The 21,640-nt window shown below is 42.0% G+C and overlaps 1 protein-coding gene across 5 annotated transcripts in view; it reads right to left on the reverse strand.

Moving 5' to 3' along the window:
- Positions 1–21,640, reverse strand: part of LOC310840323 (kinesin-like protein KIF16B) — a 102,006-nt gene that overhangs the window by 10,627 nt on the left and 69,739 nt on the right. For all 5 annotated transcript variants that reach the window (XM_083729955.1, XM_083729956.1, XM_083729958.1 and 2 more), the window contains 3 exons: positions 17,819–17,941; positions 17,341–17,430; positions 4,741–4,824 (listed from right to left, as the gene is read on the reverse strand). In XM_083729955.1, the coding sequence (XP_083586081.1) occupies positions 4,741–4,824; positions 17,341–17,430; positions 17,819–17,941 (297 nt within the window). The remainder of the gene's footprint in view (positions 1–4,740; positions 4,825–17,340; positions 17,431–17,818; positions 17,942–21,640) is intronic.

A 21,640-nucleotide genomic window follows, 5' to 3' on the forward strand; every position in this document is an offset into this window, starting at 1 on the left:
CCATACAAACAGATGCAGGATAAGCAGTCGCTATCAGCAGTACAGGCAGAAATCAACTACTGCTAGATGTGCAATGAAGCAATAAGTCAGCATTGCATGGGTCACAAAAATGTTGGAGACGGGTTACAGTGTAGGCCGGTATAACAATCACATGCTGAACAAAGGTATCTTTATCAACAAGCTGTGAAATATCCTGCAAAACCCAACATATGTGGTACCATATATGATGCAATAAGATGTTATAATGTGGATTTACATGTTCCATTTGTCTCATAATGCTGTAGCCATTTGGTGTGACTTTTATAAACAGTAGCTAAACTGAGGCGGAATTAAAGAACCTTTTATTGAGGGTGAAAGAGCAGAGCGCAAAATATGGTCTGAAGCTGAACATCAATAAAACTGAAGATAATGGCCACTGGTCCCATCACCTCCTGGCAAATAGAAGGGGAAGAAATGGAGGCAGTGAGAGATTTTACTTTCTTGGGCTCCATGATCACTGCAGATGGTGACAGTAGCCACGAAATTAAAAGACGCCAGCTTCTTGGGAGAAAAGCAATGACAAACCTAGATAGCATCTTAAAAAGTAGAGACATCACCTTGCCAACAAACGTCCGTATAGTAAAAACTATGATTTTCCCAGTAGTGATGTATGGAAGTGAAAGCTGGACCACAAAGAAGGCTGATCGCCGAAGAATTGATGCTTTTGAATTATGGTGCTGGAGGAGACTCTTGAGAGTCCCATGGACTGCAAGAAGTTCAAACCTCTCCATTCTTAAGGATATCAGCCCTGAGTGCTCACTGGAAGGACAGATCGCAAAGCTGAGGCTCCAATACTTTGGCCACCTCATGAGAAGAGAAGACTCCCTGGAAAAGACCCTGATGTTGGGAAAGATGGAGGGCACAAGGAGAAGGGGACGACAGAGGACGAGATGGTTGGACAGTGTTCTTGAAGCTACCAGCATGAGTTTGACCAAACTGCAGGAGGCAGTGAAAGACAGAAGTGCCTGGCGTGCTCTGGTCCATGGGGTCACGAAGAGTCAGACATGACTAAATGACTAAACAACAACACACATTCACAGCCATATCCCAAGCACAGAGTTGTTCAGTGCTCATTTTGTGATGTCCAAAAGACTGCATCTTAACAAACCTGATGCAGGTGTCCAATGGCGGCTAAGTTGCTACTTTTCAAGGGGAGTAATTTTAGTACTAAATTTTGTCATGCTTTACTTTCCCTTCTTTAAATACACAAACCCGCACAGCCATGGTTTTAAAAACAGTCAAATAATGACAGCTTTCCCCTATTTATAGTTATCAAATGGCATGAATGGATAAACAACATTAACTTCTATTCATTAACTTTAATCAACAAAATTCTTGGCTGTGTCAGTCAAGACAGATTTAATTAAGCAAGGGTGGCTTTAAAGTTAAATTGCAGTACTTAAAGTGCTGAACAATTAATTTAGAGTTTTACCATGCAACAGGCCCTCATAGACCACTAAATTAAAAGTTGACAAAATAAGCCAGAGATTTAGGCTTAGTTCTCACTGAGCTGGCAAACTCATGCCTAGGTGCCTTCACTTCAGACTGCAGGTGGGGACACATATGACTGAATGCTCCACCTCACCAAATAAATAAATCCATGCATACAGAAAACTAGGGTGTCAGGGGAAAGGATAGGCAAGAACTGTTCTCCCTACTGGAACTGGTCTGATGTGAGAGAAAGCTTTTCACAGAAAGCTAAAAATGAAAGAACTGTACCAGTTAACAGGACTCTGTTTTACCATGGGCTATTTCTGAATCCACACATTTCCTCCAATAACAACTACCAAACCACCATTCACTGAGGTTCACATCCCACCATGGATTCTCCTGCACAGAAACTGGTTCCTACATATGCATTAAATTTGCTTTAGTCAGATGCTTGCAAACTACCAGGAGAATGCAAACAATACTACTAGGCTACTGACTAGGTGAGAAGCATCCTTCATCAAAGCAATAAACATTTACTGACAGGGATGTCATTCTCTGCTTCCCAGCTGCATGTGGATATCTACAGTTGACAATTTTCAAAGCCCAGCAAACCTTGCTTCCTGATCAAGGAGCAGCGCTCAAATTTTACAGCCAGCCACCTGGTGCTAATGGCCTTTTGCACTATCCCTCGAGGTGACAAGCAGAGACAGTATCTCAGCTGCTGCCAGCCAGTTCCATAAAGAAAATCTTGTCTTGGCCTACTGACCTCAGACGAATGTGATCGTCTGCTTATGGAATAAACTGACTTTCTATGTGAAATGAAGGGACCAGCCAGGCTGTTTGATGTAAACACAGTTCATTTGGTTGGCTTCCAGTTATGCTCCCCCCCAATCCCCCCGAAGTTTAATTTGCTTCACTTCTATTTTATTTCCACCAGTGCCTCCTAACCGGATGGTGTTTTGCTGACTGCTGTTAAGCTGGCTCTCTAGCACTGAGATGCCTTCAGAAGTAGTCCACAATGAGAGCTACTTTTTGTCTGAATGCTGACCTAATTATGCTGATTGCTGTGCTGTTTTCCTGCTGGGATGCCTTTGGCAGCAATCGATGTGAGCCTTGATCTTCTGGCTGCGGCATAGCAGGCACCTTCAGACTGGTACTATTAATAGTGCACTTGGAAGCGGCAAAACACACTTTAAAAGTGTGTTCTTAGGAGCTCCAGTTCAGAACGAATTGCTGGAAACTTGGGGAAGCCCAATGATGATATGCAACTGCTGGGGGGAAATGTAAAAGGGCAGGGGGAATGTGCGGGAGATGGGGAACTAAATATATTGCCTATTTGCTGGGGGTCCCCATTTTGTCGTCGTCCCCTCCCCCTGAGCTTTTGGTGGGTCATATGCAACCCTCCTTTAGATCTTCTTGCTGAATGCGAGAACGTTGACGGGTGAGGCAAGCCCGTGTGGTCCTGCACCTCTACATAGCTGTCAACTTACAGATTTGAAAATAACGGACCAGCAGCCTCGAAAATAAGGGATCAGCAGTCAAAATAAGGGATTTTCCCAGCACAGGTATGTTTGATTTCTGAGCCCCTCCAAGCCAAAGGCAGAAAGCCCAGCCAGCAGCCAAACGAAGCCTCAAGCTGTGGCAACCTGGCAAAGGGGATGCAGCAAGGAAAACCACCATCACCTCTCCATTGGGAAGCGCTGAGCAAAGGCGAGTCCCCAGGCAACGTGGCCGATTTGATCGGCACAAGGCATGCAAGTTCCACCCCCCCAGTTGTTCTTAGACTCCTTATTGGGTGAGCAATGCAGCCAAGCAACACAGTTGGAGCCTCCCTCCTCCCCGGCCGGCAGGAAGGGAGAGGAGCTGCTTCCTTTGAAACCCGGGAAATTTAAGGGACATCATCAATAAGGGACAGCAGCGGGACATGGTGCTGGGATAAGGGACTGTCCCGCCATATAAGGGACGCTTGACAGCTATGCACCTCTACCATGGTTAGACATTTATACTGCTGAGAGAGGACTGTACAGTACGCTATTCTAGGTTGCATCAACAGAAGTATAGGGTTCAGATCAAGGGAAGTAATAGTACCACTGTATTCTGCCTTGGTCAGACCACTCCTGGAATACTGTGTCCATTGCTGGGCACCACAATTTATGAAGGATGTTGACAAGCTAGAATGTGTGCAGAGGAGGGCAACCAAGATGATCAAGGGTCTGGAAACCAAGCCTGATTGAGGAGCTGGGCATTTTCAGCCTGGAAAAGAGGAGACTGAGAGGAGATATGATAGCCATCTTCAAATATCTCAAAGGCTGTCACATGGAAGAGGGAGAAAGCTTGTTTTCTCCTGCTCTGGAAGGCAGAACTTGAACCAATGGCTTCAAGTTACAAGAAAGGAGATTCCGACTAAACATTTGGAAAAAAACTTTCTGACACTAAGACCTGTTTGACAGCGGAACAGACTCCCATGAGAGATGGTGGACTCTCCTTTCTTGAAGGTTTTTAAGCAGAGGTTGGATAGTCTGTCATGGATGATTTAGCTGAGATTCCTCCATTGCTGTGGTTTGGACTAGATGACCCTCAGGACTCTTCCAACTCTAAGATTCTATGAGAATATTGTTTTCCTTACTCTTGAGATACAGTAGTTAATAGTTAGTGCCTGTCCCATGCATGAATAGTCAATGCATTAAAGGGAAGTACATATAGTAATATTCTCTCTGTGTGTGTTTGTGTGTGTAATGCTGGTATTGAGGCCACAGAATCTGCATCTGGTCACACTTTTATAATGAGAATTCTGGAGAACTTGAAATTTTGCATACTGTTTTGTGATATTTTGGTGGTCTAATAAAACTACTGCCCTTATACATATTTTGGTGGGGCGTTCTTATGGGTCTATATAGCTCCCTTTACTTTTGATGTGAGCCAAAACAGCAAGTTAATAATTCAGAATCAAAAAGATCTATAAAATCTTCCCTCTGTTCTAAATACTCATCTCATTCCCAACCTCTTAGCCCTCTAATGAACATATTTCCTACAACTCCTACGATGCTTCTTTACAAGACCATAAGAATATTTCTGATCTATGTGCCACATTACTTTATGATATACTGTTGCCATCTTCCATGCCAAATGAAGCAGCCGCAATTGCCCATTTACCAATGGGCTATTTAATTTCTACCACATGGAAATGGTTCCTATTGGTCAAGCAGACAGAACCGTGTAAATATATCTAAAGGAAGTAGTTTTTTAAAAATATAAATAAAATTCTATTACCTCTAAGTGATTCCGACGCTCTGCGATGACTCGTTCATCTTTGTTTCCAAAGAGCTTCTTGGGAGGAAATTCTAACATAGCCAGCTGCAAGACGCAACAGAGAATGAATCAACTGAGAAATGTTCTTAGCAATTATGAAATAAGATACACTAGGGGAAAGGATGTACATGGGTAGCTTGCTTGTACAGCATTAATGGCAACAGCATTCTCAAACTCATTTTTAATATACAGTGGTGCCTCGGGTTACATATGCTTCAGGTTACAGACTCCGCTAACCCAGAAATAGTGCTTCAGGTTAAGAACTTTGCTTCAGGACGTGAACAGAAATCGTGCTCTGGCAGCGCGGCAGCAGCAGGAGGCCCCATTAGCTAAAGTGGTGCTTCAAGTTAAGAACGGTTTCAGGTTAAGTACGAACCTCTGGAACGAATTAAGTACTTAACCCGAGGTTGTAATTGTGGGCAGGACAAGACAGAGTCTTGTGCCTTAAGGTTACTTAAGTGTAAGTCCCACTGAACCAGGTATATCTGACATATTATTGCACTACAAATGTTTTACAAAAGAACTGAAGAGGTCATGCGTATACTAGATTATAACCTATGGTTATAACCTAAACCTAGATTATAACCATAGGTTATATAACCATAGGTTATAATCCAGTATACACAAGACCTCTTCAGTTCTCTTGTAAAACATTTGTAGTGCAATAATATGTCAGACATACCTGGTTCAGTGGGACTTAGGTAAAGGTAAAGGTACCCCTGCCCGTACGGGCCAGTCTTGACAGACTCTAGGGTTGTGTGCTCATCTCACTCTAGAGGCCGGGAGCCAGCGCTGTCTGCAGACACTTCCGGGTCATGTGGCCAGCGTGACAAGCTGCATCTGGCGAGCCAGCGCAACACACAGAACCGCCGTTTATCTTCCCGCTGGTAAGCGGTCCCTATTTATCTACTTGCACCCGGGGGTGCTTTCAAACTGCTAGGTTGGCAGGCGCTGGGACCGAATGACGGGAGCGCACCCGTCATTCAAACCGCCGACCATGTGATCGGCAAGTCCTAGGCGCTGAGGTTTTACCCACAGCAACACCCGTCAGTGGGACTTATACTTAAGTAAATGAATTCAGCAGTAAGGCCTTAAAATGCAAAAAAGCAATCTGGAGAAGGAATTCAACATTACAAATGTTTCATCAGCCTAAGCCCAATGGAGCGACCTCGCTTCTCCTCCCCCTGTGTGCTGTTTTGGGGGGTCTACCACACGCACCCGAGCCAATGAGGGTCATGGGGGGGAGAAGGCCTGTTGCGCTTGTGTAAAACCTTGCATTGGCTTCTGCTAGCGGGACCAGTTAGTTGAATCCGACCCGATATGCTTAACAATCCTTCTTCCATTCCTTGGAGACAATTTTTTAGAACTGCCTAGAATTCTAAGCCACTTTGTCATAGCCTCAAAACAGCTTGCAAGCAAGCAAGCAAGCAAGCAAGCAAGCAAGCAAGCAAGCAAAACGGTATTTAAGATAGCAGGGGGAATGCAACAAAACCCCCCCACCCCAAAGCAGTTTTTACTAACTCAGGCTTTGTTCGTGCCACCCACAGAGCCACAGCAGTTAGCTGAAATAGGTGTTCCTTGCAGCCTTTCTCCAGAGGCAGCTACCAAGTTCGGTTTTAGAACTCCGCAGGAAGATTGTTCACAGCCTCTGGCAATTATGATAAAGGCTTTGCTTCTCCTTGCACTGATGAAAGATGAAGCAGGGCCCCATTTGAGGAATATAATTATGATAGCAGCCAAAATAGGCAGAGGTGGTTTCTACGATGTGTTGATTCTATGCCTTGAAGGGCTTTAAAATTCAAAGTCAGCATCTTGAACCGGAAGTGCCTTGGCAGTCAGCATAGATAGACGTACCAAAGATTGTATTCAGGAGGCAGGGGCACAATGTGGAGCAGCTAATGTCTCATCACACAGAACACATGTATTATAAGACATATATTATATATATATATATATATATGCAGGTTTTGGTGTCCTCGGGTGTCTTCCCGTGTAAAAGTTGGGGTGTCTAGGCGACGTTTCGACGAGGTCTCACTCGTCATCTTCAGGCTGGTGCTTTCGGCTTCTTGTTACTGGAACAGAGCGGGATCTCAATGTTTGAGTTCCTATAAATACTGTAGAGGGGGTGTGGTGTCTAGCCTCCAATGTTCTGGGCAGAGAGGAAGTTCCCAGGCTAGTGTGCCTTTTCTTCTTTTGTTCCTTAATTACTTGAGAGATACCTTGAGTGATTTCTTGAGTGATATCCTGAGTACCACTTAGGTGGGTCATTAGGTGTGGATTAGTTGCTAAAGTCTTTGTGTCTTGACCTCTTGAACTTTGTGAAGAGTTTTCCTGAGAAGATGGCTGTATTGCACTTAGTTGTGCTTTGGCTTGGCTTCGTGTATAGGGGCGAGCTGTGGTTTTGTGGCTTGTGTCAGCCAGATCTGTGTAGGGATTGCAGGGGGGTGCAGCATCCGGAGGTGCCACCATGGATTGGCTACTGGATGGTGTCAGTAATTCATCTGTGGAGAGGGTCTGGGTTTGGGTCTGGTGTGGTTGATTGGTGTTGGCGTTCTGTGTGCCTCTGGATCTGGTGTCAGTTTTTGTGGGGAGGGCTAATTTCCAGATGTCTGGCAAGCGGGATGTGTCGTCACGCTTGTTCATGTTGTGAGGGTGTTTCTCTATCTCGATGGCTTCCATGATTATTCTCTTGTGGTGATGTTCCGTGTTAAAGAGCAATTTGGAATCTGCAAAATTAATTTCGTGTCCTGTTTCTTTCATGTGTTGGAAAAGAGAGGAAGTTTTTTCTTCTTTTTTGACGGCATTCTTGTGTTCTGCGATACGTGCATTTATTCGTCTGTTTGTTTGTCCAATGTACGTGGCTGGGCAGACTTTGCAGGGTATTTCATAGATCCCTTGGTTTTCCAACTGGATTTTATCCTTGGGGTTTCTGAGGATATTGGCTATTTTTTGGTTGGTGCAAAAGGCTGTTTTGATATTGTGTTTATGGAGGATTTTGCTAATTTTATCTGTAGTGCCCTTGATATAAGGAAGGAGGGCCATGCCATTGTTTTCTTCTGTGTCTTGGTTTTTGGGGGGTGTTTCCTTTTGGATTAGCTTCGTAATCCTGTTTTGCTGGTATCCATTGGCAATTAACACATTTGAGAGATTCTGTAACTCAGTTGTCAAGTGGTCTTTGTCAGCCAGGCGTTTGGTTCTGGAGATGAGAGTCTTGGCTACGGAGTTTATTTGTGCAGGGTGGTGGTGTGATTGTGCATGTAAGTAGCGGTTGGTGTGTGTTTTTTTCTGGTAGATAGTGTGTCCTAGGGAGCCATCAGGTTTTTTGTAGATTAGGACGTCAAGGAAGGGAAGTTGGTTGTTGGCTTCTATTTCCATAGTGAATTGTATTTTGGGGTGTAAGTTGTTGAGATGTGTGAGGAAGCTATCCAGTTTTTCCTTCCCGTGTGGCCAAATTACATTTTATATATATATAAAACCTCAGTATTATGATGGAAGAAAGGTGGGATATAAATGCAACTATAAATAAATGAAATAATAAAAAAGCAGTGCCGGTTTTTTTCATTTTCAAAGTAGAAGAAAGTCTGTTTTTGTGCCCCCAATACAGATTGGGGGTGTGAGAGGGGGAACTTTTAAAGAAAAGAGAAACAGAGTATGAGCAAAACAAAAAAATTTCCTTCTAGTAGCACCTTAAAGACCAACTAAGTTAGTTCTTGGTATGAGCTTTCGTGTGCATGCACACTTCTTCAGATACACTGAAACAGAAGTTACCAGACCCTTCTATATAGTGAGAAGGTGGGGAGGGGTATTACTCAGAAGGGTGGTGGGAATGGGTGATTGGCAGATAGCTGTGATGAGCCTGTTGACGACTCTTAAGGACTGCAATAGGTCTTACAGGAAAAAGCAAGAGGTGAGAAGGTGAAAAATGGCTTTGTCATGTATAATGAGATAAGAATCCAATGTCTTTGTTCAGACCAGGTCTCTCCATGGTTTTAAGTTTGGAGTATGAGCAGAAATAATTTTTAATGTTTCATTATGACTTGATTTTTGTGCATTGGCCTTTCAAATCTATAGAGAGAAATATTAAAATAATGTCACTTTAAGCATTAAGGTATTTAACATTTTCAGGCCTAGATTTTCTCAGTTTTTCAAGGGCTATGTCTGACTTCTGATCCTTTGTCCTGGTTTTCTATGTCTGATTCGAGAAAAATCAGAAGTGGTCTCTTTCTGTAGATAGTCAGCGGCTGCTTCACTTACTTTTGAGCTTATAATGAAAAGGGGGAAAAGTGTCCTAGTTTAAAGTTTTTGAAGTTTAAACAAGTAACTCAAGCCTTATCTTCTAGAGAAGTCCTGAAACTCCTCGAGTAAAGGAACTGGACAAAAAAAAAAGTTCTTAAGTTGGAAGTAGCACTATATATTTGGAAATTTGACAACTCTTATCTTTCTTGCCTTGGAAGATTTCTCCAGTAACTTATTTGAGGATAAAACAGCTTTTGCCTACATTTCTACGGCGCTTTCAAGAGGCACGGTAAGAAAGGCAAAACTGCCTTACTTATAGCTTATAGCTTCGTACAGCAAGCAGCTCTAAAACAGGTCAGAAGGGGAAATATAATTTGAACAAACATTTGATTAAAAAAGCCAATTAAGGCAAAGTAAAACCTTTTTCAAACTTTTTACAAGGGAGAAGAGTATCACCTATTTCAGGTCAGGTCATATTTCTGAAACACAACAGTTCAATCAAATAAAGGGTTTCTTTCGTCTGTTTGCCGTCCTTGGTTTTGTTTGAAGAACACCAAATCTTATGGCCTAGGTCCCTGAACTGCTTGTACTGTCTTGGCCAGTCACAATAACGGGATGCAGGGCTTCCTATTGTCACATCTGCAATTTACGGAAGTGCATAACTGGCTATGATCTACCAAATGGAAACTGATCTCTTTCTCCTTGCCAACCCCAAAAAGTAGGGGTGCTCTCTTTTTTATATTGGGAATTGTTCTGTTAAATTCCATTTCCTGATGGCATCACGCTTAATACCTGGTCTATAAATTATGGTACAATATTTTCATCATAGGCTAAGTAGACATTAATTAAACTAAAAATGACAGCATGGCTTGATTTCCGTAGCCAGAAAACACTGAGCAGAATCCCACCCACTTCCACATAGACTTGTAGAGGAGATCTAGACACCATGGTTTATTGCATTATTATTTTAACATCGGTCTGCCCGATGTTATTAAGGAAACAAATTAAATTCTGCAGAAAAAAATTATCCAGATTAGGGACATCTTTCATTCCCAAAAGCAATTTTTGGGGGGCCTAGCTGGATATAGTAGTAAACACTGGTAGTATCATGGATGATAGGTAACATCATTTGATAAACGACTTCACCACTGTGTTCATTATAAGTAGTCTAGGGTAGTGTTCATACGCAGAATTCTAATAAAAAGTGAGTGGAGTGCAATTTAGAAGTTCATGCAAACCTTTTATAGTGCTATAAACACTATGGAGCCTTAACTGGATTTTAAATTGCTTACAAAAAAAATCAGGACTAGTAAAGCCATGGGCTATTTACAGAAATAAATTTACCATAGAACCAAGTTTATTCCCTCAAGTCATACAGTCACACCAGTTATGAAAGAGTCCCATGGATCCAAAGAGTGCAAGCCAGGGATAGTCCAGCATATTGTTCTCACAGTTGCCAACCAGATACCTATAGGGAAGTCCAGAAGCAGAACATGGGCACAAATGCCCTCTCCTACTCATGAACTCCAGCAAAAGGTATTTAGGTACACTGCTTTCAATGTTGAAGGTAATCTGGCCACCATGACTTGTAGCCATTGGCGGCCTTTCCTTTTAATCTTTTAAAAGCTGTCCACGTTGGTGGCCATCAACACATCTTGTGGCAACAAGATTCCATAGCTCAGCTATGTACTGTGTTCTACTTTGAATCTTCCCAACATCTGGTTCCTCTGTTCTCTAGAACTGAACATAGCTTTTCTATATGTGGCCATTTTTTTTAGAATCTTTCCTAGATAATGATAAATTTCTCTTTCCAAATACTCATCCAGCATAGTAATGAATACCGTATTTTTCGCTCTAGTAGACGCACCAGACAATTGGACGCACCTAGTTTTTAGGGGACGAAAACAAGAAATAAGAAAGGAACGCAAAGCATCCTGAGCTAAGAGGGAGCACTCCTCCATCTTCGCTCAGGAGGCTTTGCAGGGCTATCCCTGAAGCCAGGAGAGCAAGCGGGATTGGTGCGCACCGATCCCTCTTGCCCTGCTGGCTTCAGCGAAAGCAAGCCCACTGGCATTCCTCCCGCAAGAGCCGCACGCTCCTGGGGGCTTTTCTGGGAGGTGGGGGAAGGGACAGAGCCACGCGCTCTGTCCCTTCCCCTACCTCCCGCAAAAGCCAGGGATAGCCGCACAAAGCCTCCGCAGGGGAGCGGGATGAAGGCAGGGGAGCGGAGGCTTTGTGTGGCTAAGCCAGAAGCTGGAACAGCCAGCAGGATCCTGCTCGCTTCCCTGGCTTCTTTAGCTGCGTGCAGCCTCTCCCGGGCAAGGGGAGCCTTCATCCCCTGCCTGGGAGAGGCTGCGTGCAGCTAAGGCTCCCCCAAGAGCTGCACTCCCTTTAAAGAGTGCATGGAGTGTGTGTGTGGCTCTTGGGGGATTTTCCCAGAGGAGGGAGAAGGGCAGCCCTTCTCCCTCCTCAGGAAAAGCCTCCAAGAGCCGCACATGTGCTCCACGCGGCACTTTAAAGGGAGCGCTGACAGAGCCTCCCGCCTGCATTCGCTCTATAAGACACACACACATTTCCCCTTACTTTTTAGCAGGGGAAAGTGCGTCTTATAGAGCGAAAAATATGGTAACTGCTACAATCTGAATATATATCTAATATATCTATAATGATGATCATCTGTTTTGTTTTGTTTTTTCAACGTAACTTCCAGCTGAGGGCCAGAGAATACAGTACATTACACATACACTTTTTTTAAAAGCATGTGTACAACAGGCTACTGCTCAACTTCCTGCTGGGTTTTTTGTTTTTTGTTTTACTTCAAGTGCAATATTATTATTTGTTTATGTGCCTCTTCTAATCAATTTGACTGACATCCGATGCCCTTTTAAAATGTGGCGGTTTTTTGAAGTTGTTTTTATTTTGATTATATATATTATGGTTTTATATTCTGATTTTGTTCTGTGAACCGGCCTGAGACCTTCGGGTATAGGGCGGTATATAAATTCAATAAACAAACAAACAAACAAACAAAACAAATAATACTGTCGTTTTTTCTTTTTTGCAAAAGCTGTTGCGGCACTCCAATCAGAACTGGAACAGCAAATCAGCAAATAGCTTCTCTGGAGTTTAGGAGGTATACCTCCCTCCTGCCATGCTCTAATCTGGGTCAAATTCCTCCCATCCCTGCAGCAAGGGAATGCTTAATTTTATCTGGATTGTACTATTTATCTGAGCAAAATAATAAGAGAATTTTTTTTCGGGGGGGGGGGGCTGAAACCTTCCCAAATTGCACTAATCAACTGCACTACACAAACAGTTTTCAGGGGTGCCAACTAAAGAGGACAGTTGAGCATTTACATGCAACAGCACAGGTTATATTTTCCATTTACAATGGAAATGCTACAATTATTTTACGCTATTGGTTTTTAAATACCAATAAAGATGCAAACAAATGCAGAAGTAAGTAAGAAAATAAATAATCTTCATAAACCCTGGAATAGTTCTTTTGTGACCTAACACCTTGAACACAGTTGTAGTAGCATTCCTGCCCCCCCTTTAATGCTCCAAGGAGTGTTTTAAAAGCAAAACAATTTTAAGCAGGGACCAATAGGGGACGATAGAGGACGAGATGGTTGGACAGTGTTCTCGAAGCTACCAGCGTGAGTTTGACCAAACTGCGGGAGGCAGTGGAAGACAGGAGTGCCTGGCGTGCTCTGGTCCATGGGGTCACGAAGAGTCGGACACGACTAAACGACTAAACAACAACAATACTGGCACTCCTCATACCTTAAAACATTTGCTTGCGGCTCAGTTAGTAAAGCATGAGACTCTTAATCTCAGAGTTGTGGGTTTGAGCCCCACATTGGGCAAAATATTCAGGGGGGTTGGACTAAATGATCATCGTGTTCCCTTCCAACTCTACGGTATTCTATGATTTTATAAATGTGATTATCAAATGAGAACAGGCAAGAATTATAAATTATTGTAAGGCTATGCTCGCACAATCCTTTCCTTTTTAGTCGGCTTCCCCCACTAAATTGATAAGAATGTATTGACTAGGTTCTGACTGGTGTGATCATTATGTATTCCAGTCACAGTCCTGAAATTGACAGGGTCTCGCACTCTGGCTTCTTTGTGAAACAAAAATCTCCATAACCACATTAGCAGGCCCCTCCAAAGATGATTTTACAGTCCCCTCTAAAGACGATTTTCTCACTGCACAGAAGCTCAGCTGGGTAACATCTGGCAGCATTTATGAAACCTTCTTGTCTTATGAGACCAAACAGTGCTGTAAATTTCAGCCACCATTGCCTCTGAGAAATGCTAATAATGAAAACTCATCAAAGGATAGCAATAATTCTTAGGGTTGATGAGATGGATGTGTTTCTGACTTCTCAGAATTAATAGCAGGCCCCAGGGTCTAAAAGAACAGCTGTCACATAGAAATATACCTGCAGACAAACAAACAACCTCCCTTTAAGTTAAATCTGGTGCGAGTAGTAGCAGATCTTCAGAAAGGGAAAAGGGAGGGGAGTGCAATTTCTGCTTTACTCCAAAGCATTTTCAATGGTATTTAAGTTTAGAAAATCTATACTGTGTTTATACAAATTGCACAAAGAGCTGATTAATCAAAAATATAACAAGCCAATTTCAGATAAGCCTAAGGTCTTCTGCACTGAGTATCTCTTTGCACTTTTTAGAGCTCAAATCACCAACAACAGCAATACACCCCAAAACCAGGGAAATATTGTCAAGAAGGAGATCTTCAACATCAGGAACTGAGAGACAAGCAGCAAAGGCAAGAAATAAATCTGTACCAGCTGGAATTTTATTGTTATTATTGTTACTATTTAAATTTATTAGTCACTTCTCTGACATAGATGTCAAGCAGCATGAGAGATAAAATTGAACTGAAGGCTCCATGGGGCCAAACATCAGTCCCCAAGCACCACCTCATGAAAACAATATCCAAGGAGACCTGGAAACACGACTGAGTGATGCCACCCCCCAGGGGCTCCCATCCTGTTTTGCCACTTGTGGAGAAATGGAAAGTGATTTCCTGCCTCGCTGCATGGGTACTGGTGCTGATTTCAGGCAAGATCTCTCATGCTCTGCAGGATCTCGCAAGATCTTGCCGAGATCTTGCTGGAAATTGGTACCACTTCTCTGCCCCAAGACGGTGGCTTCACCCTACCCAATGGCTGGGCTGACTCTGCCACCCACCTGACTCTCCAGAAAAAAGCCACAGTCCTGGTATTGAAAGCCACTGAGAGATCAGGGCTAAAAGGGACATGCTTCTCCAGATTCTCTCCTGACAGAGAACTTCTTACAGAGCAACTAAGGCAGTTTCCATACCCAAGCCGGACCTGAACCCAGCTTGAAATGGATCTAGAAAATTTGTTTCAGCCTGGATTTCTGGTCTGCGACCACCCATTCAAGGACCTTGCCCCAGAAGGAGGAAGTTGGTGACCAATCAGTAATGGCTTCGATTTTCTAGATCCAGTGAGGGTCTCTTAAGGAAGAGGAGGAGGCTTGGTGAATATACACTATGTACAGCCCTGTAAATAAATAGAATAAAATAACCGAGCATATTCAGCTATTAATTGGTGGAATTCATAAACTGAATTATATTTATAAGCTCTTTGCTACTGTATGGAAATATAAATAACAAACCACAACAGAATGACTCAGTGTGTATCCTTAGGGTCAACAAAAAGCTTAATCCCGCCCCCCCCCCCGTCCTCCATTTTATCCATTTCTTTTTGCAGTCCACTTTGCCTCAAGTGTTGATTCTATGCAGTCAACATGCACATTGCTTCTTTATAGCATTAGGACCGTGTTGTGAAGTGCCATTTTAATCTAACATGCTACAAGGTCAGGAAATAATGAGTCTCTAAATGCCAGCAGACATTTAGGCATGATTTAATACCAAATGCATAATTAATACCCAATGTTTAGTATTTGACACCACCAACATATCAGTCTGGAAGTGAGTACGTCCAACATTTTGACTGGATGCATTCATGTGGTCATCAACAACAACTTGTTTATCTGACTCGACAAAATAACATGCTGCAAAATTTAAAAACTGTAAGATGACAGCATTTCTCTTTTAATAAACTGTTGGAATTTTACCTCCCATGATAAATCAATATTTCAATACACTTCTTTTGGAAATGTGGTGGCGGAAACATGAAATGCATCTTCAGATTAAGAATACAGAGGCAGTAGCCCAGAACTGAACAGCTAATGAGCTATAAAGTTCACCTCTACAGGACATTGCATAAATTAAGCAAGCATGCATTTCTTTATGTACAATAAATATAAATCTGGAGTTAGAAGATTGTGAAAAAGAGCCCTGCTAAAATAATGAGTGCACAGGATTTGGGATTCTGCCCCCCCCCCCTTTTGACATTAGATATTTGAATTTATGGAACTTTAACCATTCTTCTACTTAAATAGCAAGAGTGCTATTTTAAAGCTCACTCAAAACCTCTGTAATCATGGGGTTGGATCAAAAAGTAAGTGCACATACAGAAGCATACTATTTCACAGAGACATCTAAATTGCATTATATTCATTTACAAATATATGCAAATACAATAAGCCTGCAACTTACGTTGGGGCTACGAACTGGGGAACGTGCCTAAAGTCAAAATTCATATAGTCAAAGCACACTGGGTTCAGTGACAGGTGGGATTGCCAAAGTCTTTTTTCCTGGACGCCTTCCCCACTTTTCCATTTCTTTTTTCTTTTTTTGCCAAGCATGTAAAGCTGAATGCACACAAGTTAGATGCTCATACGTTGCAAGCTTATTGTATGCATTTTTAAACTACCAGGTACTTCTATACCATAAACCAGGGATTCAGAAAATTGTCAGTGCCCAGGAACACAACAACAGAAAACCAGGAGCTTCTACAACGAAGCATATATAGAAACTGAATTTAAGTACAGTGGAACTGTACTTCGGTATTAAGCATCTCAGAAGCTGAACGTTTCGGTTTTCGAATGCCGAAAACCTGGAAGTAATTGCTTCCATTTTTGAACATACCTCGGAAGTCAAACAGCTTCCACTGCGTGTTTTTCTTTTATTTCCATTGACTTTGCCCTTTACGCCTTGGACATTTTGGAAGTCGAACAGTCTTCCAGAAAGGATTACGTTTGACAACCGAGGTACCACTGTACTGTTAAATTAGCACATTTCCCTTTAAGATCTGCTTCTGTTAACTAATTTAACTAAAAATACTCAAAAAGACACCTCAGTCAATTACAGTATTAAAACACTGTTGGCGGGGTGTGTGTGTCATTTTGTAGTGAAGAGAGAATGTGCTTTCTGTTATAACTTTAGATCATCCAGAGCAGAAGACATTTGTGAACTTCCGTGGTGAATGTGCACAACTGATTTATAAAACAATACTAGAAGAGGCAGACAGTTGAATACTGCATCATGCAGTAATCCTCTAATACTCTGAAGTTCACTTCACTAGAGCTATGAATAAAATGTCCAAAGAAAGATTACCTCCAAGCAACTATTGTTCTTAATGGATAAAACACCTGTCCTGAAAAAGAGGACATAACTGCATCATTGTGCCCTTTTTCACTCTTGAGCTCTACAATGATCATCTGGAGGCAGCCATCCTTTCCCCTTTAAGATTCTCACACTGACTGGGGAAAGCTACTATCATACTGTATGACCTGCACTGATCTCCCCAAGTTTTCCCTCAGCTACTAGGAAACCAAGAGAAGCTGTGGAATAAAGAGGATTACAGGCACTTTATGACCCACTGCTTGGTTTTTCTTTTTAACCGAGGATGTTTCCAAATCCTTTTTATGTTGCAAATCATCGTATTTATATATTTAATGCATGTTTCCAGAAAATTACATAGAATTTTTCACAATTAAAAACTACAACAGAATGCTGGGAAAATACAAGAAAAACGGTTAAAAGGTAATGCAGAGAAAGATTCAGTATGTCCATGAATTCCTCTACACTCAAAAATTTCGGAAGGAACCAACACCCCAAATATCTATTTTGAACTTTTGTTTCAGTGATATTATAAGAAACAACAAAATCCTTCTGTAATTTTGGTGGGCTTCATAGTGAAACACACACACACACAGCCTTGTAAATGATAGCACAAAAATCCTTCCAGTGCTTTCTCTGACAAAAGAAGGAAAAGGAACAACACGTAAGTAAAAGACTGAATCATGGTAGCAGAGATCCTGAAAGGATCATTTTTAGTGGAAATACAATAAATTGTGTGTTCCTGGAGCAGAAAAGGCAAGATGAATACAAATGTAGATATAAATTAATTAGAAACTTACCTCTGGGTATTTTAATTTTAATGTTTGATGCATTTCCCTAAACCGACTGTACCGCCTGAATACTGTCCACGTCTCATCGAGGACTGATATCTGTTATGCAGCGGTGAAAAAGAAAATAGCAAAATTAAGATGAATGAAGCATATATAGAAACACAGATACTATGGCTCCCTGCAATGGACAATTTTCTCCCACCAAACTATTATTATCGGGACTGGCTCATCTTGTACATGGGGAATAAATGCACTCATTGATACAGGATTTGCACGAGAGCCACATCCGCACAATTGACTCAGTGGGCAAACTGACAACAGAACGCAGAGCTGATTTTATAATAGTAAAATCCATAGAGAGTGCCCGTGGTTTTAAGCTTCCTATAATAAATTCATCCAGCTTAGATTCTTCGTGAATCCCTTAGTTCTCACTCCTCCCACTCTAACACACACACCTTTCATTTTAAAAAGAAGTTAAACTTCTTACCTTTATTTCATATTCACAGTGCTCATCCATCCCTTGTCCACAAAGGACATAGCGTGGAATACTAATTTTAACTGGATTCTTTAGGTCATCTGGGTTTGCTTTAACAGAGCGACAGATCATTCGCTATCAAATGAATATCAAACAGGAAGAACAAATTAAAACCTGCATCACTTCATGAACAACAGTCTGTAAGGCCAGAAATACGTTTTCTGACAGAAAAGTAAAATAAAGTAAGATTGTTATTATTATTAAATGGAGGGTTTATGAGAAGCAAGTGGTAATCCTCTTGCGAATGTTCTTTCAGGGGCAGAGAGGAAAATGGAAATAATCTCTGCAAGTGTTGCTTACTCTTTTTGCAACCTTAAGCACAATGAAAAACAGATAATAAAACTTTATAACCACTTTTATGATCACGTAAGAAACACATCTAAAAGCCTGTCTGTTGGAAGGAGGTGGGGAAACAAATTCTGGCAATTCCTCTTTCTCCTGAAAATCTCTGAGAGAGGTTCTGAGAACCTCTGGAACAATGTGGGAGATGTTGCAGGGTCCTGAAAGGAAACGAGGAATCCACTGGATTGCAGCCTCTTCCACAAAGTGGATCCTCTCCATTTACAGAAGGAAAACTCAGAATGCAATCCGTAGTCACAAGCCTTTCTGATCAGAAAGAAAGTACTGTAACCTTTGCTGCATCAAGGAAAGCTTAAAGAAAGCTGGCAACTTGCTATTCCTTAAAATTGATCATTCAGTTGGTCTTTCTATGATTTTACTAACATATTTATTAAAATATTTCAGCATACGGTGAAAGATTATGAAAAAAGACTTCCTATTATTATAAAAAACTATTTTTAAAAATCATACAGGCATCAATAGCTTTATCAACTGATGTAGTTTAAGCCATGAAATCAAGGCCTATGCTTACTGACACTGCAAATTTTAGTGCTTCTCATCATAAAACCATGTGGGTTTTGAAAGTTCTCACTATCTCCAGATAGCACTTGGGTAGCTGCCCTAGACAATGTAAGCGATCAAACTCACAACAAATTCGGTGGTTTTACTTGATACCACCTATAGAACATCTCTGTATAGAACGGACCTCACTCTTGAGGAGTCCTTAAAATCTTACAAGCATAGGCTTAGCAAAGCTTGACAAAGTAACAGCACACAGAAATGTTAATGTAGCAAACAACAAAAGCATTGGTTAGATAGTTCTGTAGAAGTAGTGTCTTGAGGATGGGTCTCTAAAAATAAATCAAAGCTGCGTGGACTCAGAACGTATGGCAGCCGTGCAAGATTATATTGACAAGGTTGTTTGTTTTTAAGGAAACAGTGATAAATAACTAGCAGCGGGAGGAAACCTATATAGAGCAACACTGGACGGAGATGCACCACACGCTCTTTAATGGTGTTCTGGGAGGGATAAAAAACAGCAGAGAACTGTGCCGTGAGAGGGTCAGAGAAATAGTGCAGACTATGGCCAAGGTGGAAAGTCACAGTAAATCACACCTTAAAACAAACTATGTGTGTGTGAGCCAGTCTATGAACGGCCTCATATAAGGCAGGAGTGTACCAGGGAGGGCAGAACTATCAGCCAGCTAGACTCTGGGATGAGTGGGAAACATGGATTCTATCACTTATTCAGGCAAATCTTCTCCAGGTAAATCAAACATGATGAGCCCTGCTTGAGTCACAGATAGCCCCCAATTTATGAGCTCCTACTTCCCCTCATATACAGAGATTAGAAGTCTCTATTCCCAGTCTGTGTCGGCTAATAGTTTGTAAATCCATCCAAACAACCAACGATGGTTTGTGCTTTCTTGCATACCTGGCTTGTGGCTCTGGCTTGCAGGCAAGGACAAACCATCTTTGCCCCTTCTCTGCATGCAAGGGAAGAAGGTAGCACAGAGACTAAGGAAGTGGTTTCCAATCGTTGCCTGCCCACAGGCTACTTCAAAATTGTCAAGTGTCTTGATGGATCATTGTAGCAATCGATGTTTTTATCATTCAGGAACAGAAACACCCTCATTTTGGGAGGAAAAAGCTCGGGAAATAAACACCCTTTTATGGGCGGGTTCCATACACATAAATACATACAGTGGGGGGGGGGAGTATTTGATCCCCTGGTCTTGGTCACGGTGGCTACTTTGGAATCTGTTGGATTGATTGCTTCTGTCGACAGGTGTCTTTTGTACAGGTACTGTAACGAGCTGGGATTACAGGTAAAAGACCTCTCCCTTACAGCAGGTGCTTCTAATCTCAGCTCGTTACATACGGTGAAGATACCAGGTAGCCTGACAGCTGGCTGGTTAATAGGGGATCAAATACTTATTTCACTCATTATAATGCACATCAATCTCTGACTTTTGTCTTCTGGGTTTCTGCAGGTTTTCCTGTTGTTATTCTGTCTCTCACAGCTACAATAAACCTACCATTAAAATTGTGGACTGGTCATTTCTTCATCAGAGGGCAAACGGGCAAATTTAGCAGGGGGTCAAATACTTTCCCCCCCTTCACTGTAGCATGCATAAGAACAAAGCATTTCCACATTACAGTGGTACCTCGGGTTACATATGCTTCAGGTTACATATGCTTCAGGTTACAGACTCTGCTAACCCAGAAATATTGCTTCAGGTTAAGAACTTTGCTTCAGGATGAGAACAGAAATTGTGCTCCGGCGGCGCGGTAGCAGCGGGAGGCCCCATTAGCCAAAGTGGTGCTTCAGGTTAAGAACAGTTTCAGGTTAAGTACGGACCTCCGGAACGAATTAAGTACTTAACCCTAGGTACCACTGTATTATTATTTGAATTTATATACCACCATCTCGGGGCAGCTCACAGAACATGTATGTAAGAGGGAGGGATATTGCCTCCCTCCTCCCTCAGTTTTGGAGCTGATATGACAGGCTGGTGCTGGAGGAGGAAACCAAACCACCTCTTGGACATCTTTTGAATACCATTTAATTAGGCTGCACATGCACACGTTTTAAAAATACAGCCTTGGAACTTCAGAAAGTTTACAAGGAAGATTAGAGACATCAGAAACATAAATTAAAAACTAGCCAATATAAAATAAAAGCCTGCATTAAAATTGAAAACAGAAGCAACGCAAAAAAAGAAGATAATGTAAAACATCAAATACTTGACGAAATAAAAACATATATGACTAAATTAGTACCTAAGAGAAAGAAAATAGCACCAAGTGAACGTGTTCACCAACAGGGTGCCAACACAAAAAAGGCTGATCTAAACTTGGAAGTTGGGGGTTAAGCCAAGCTTCAGATAAAGGGCAGGAAGTACATTATCATTCTACACAGTAAGGCTGCAATAATATGTACACTTATCTGGGTCAAAACTGCAAGGAATTGGGGGGACTTCCTTAAACAAAGATGTCTAGGATAACTCTATCCAAAATTAGCTGTCCTTGGCCTATATTTCTCTCCTGGGCCACACACGTGCAGATGTGATGTTGGTTTCAGGGTAAAATGTACATAACAGGGCTGATGCAAGTTGACTTTTCGGTCCCCTCCTCCCTGTGGCACTGGCTCTAAGAACTTCAAAATGCTCCACTGAAGGTCTGGGGACCCTGCTGAATGGGAGCGAATTGTGGCATGGGGAAATTGTGTGGGGGGGGGGGCCTCTCCAACAATGTCTTTAAGCATGCCCTTTCATCCAAGTTTAATCCAAATTCTTTACGGCATGATGCCTTGAAGATGTCACCTGCAATCTTTATAAAGCAGTATGCTAATTTGGATGAAAATAGCATATAAAAGGGAAAATACACCAGTAAGACACTGAACAGTCTCACTTCCATTGCAAACTGAAGTAG

The sequence above is a fragment of the Podarcis gaigeae genome (genome assembly GCF_964106915.1).
Source record: "Podarcis gaigeae genome assembly, chromosome: 3".
Taxonomy (NCBI): domain Eukaryota; kingdom Metazoa; phylum Chordata; class Lepidosauria; order Squamata; family Lacertidae; genus Podarcis; species Podarcis gaigeae.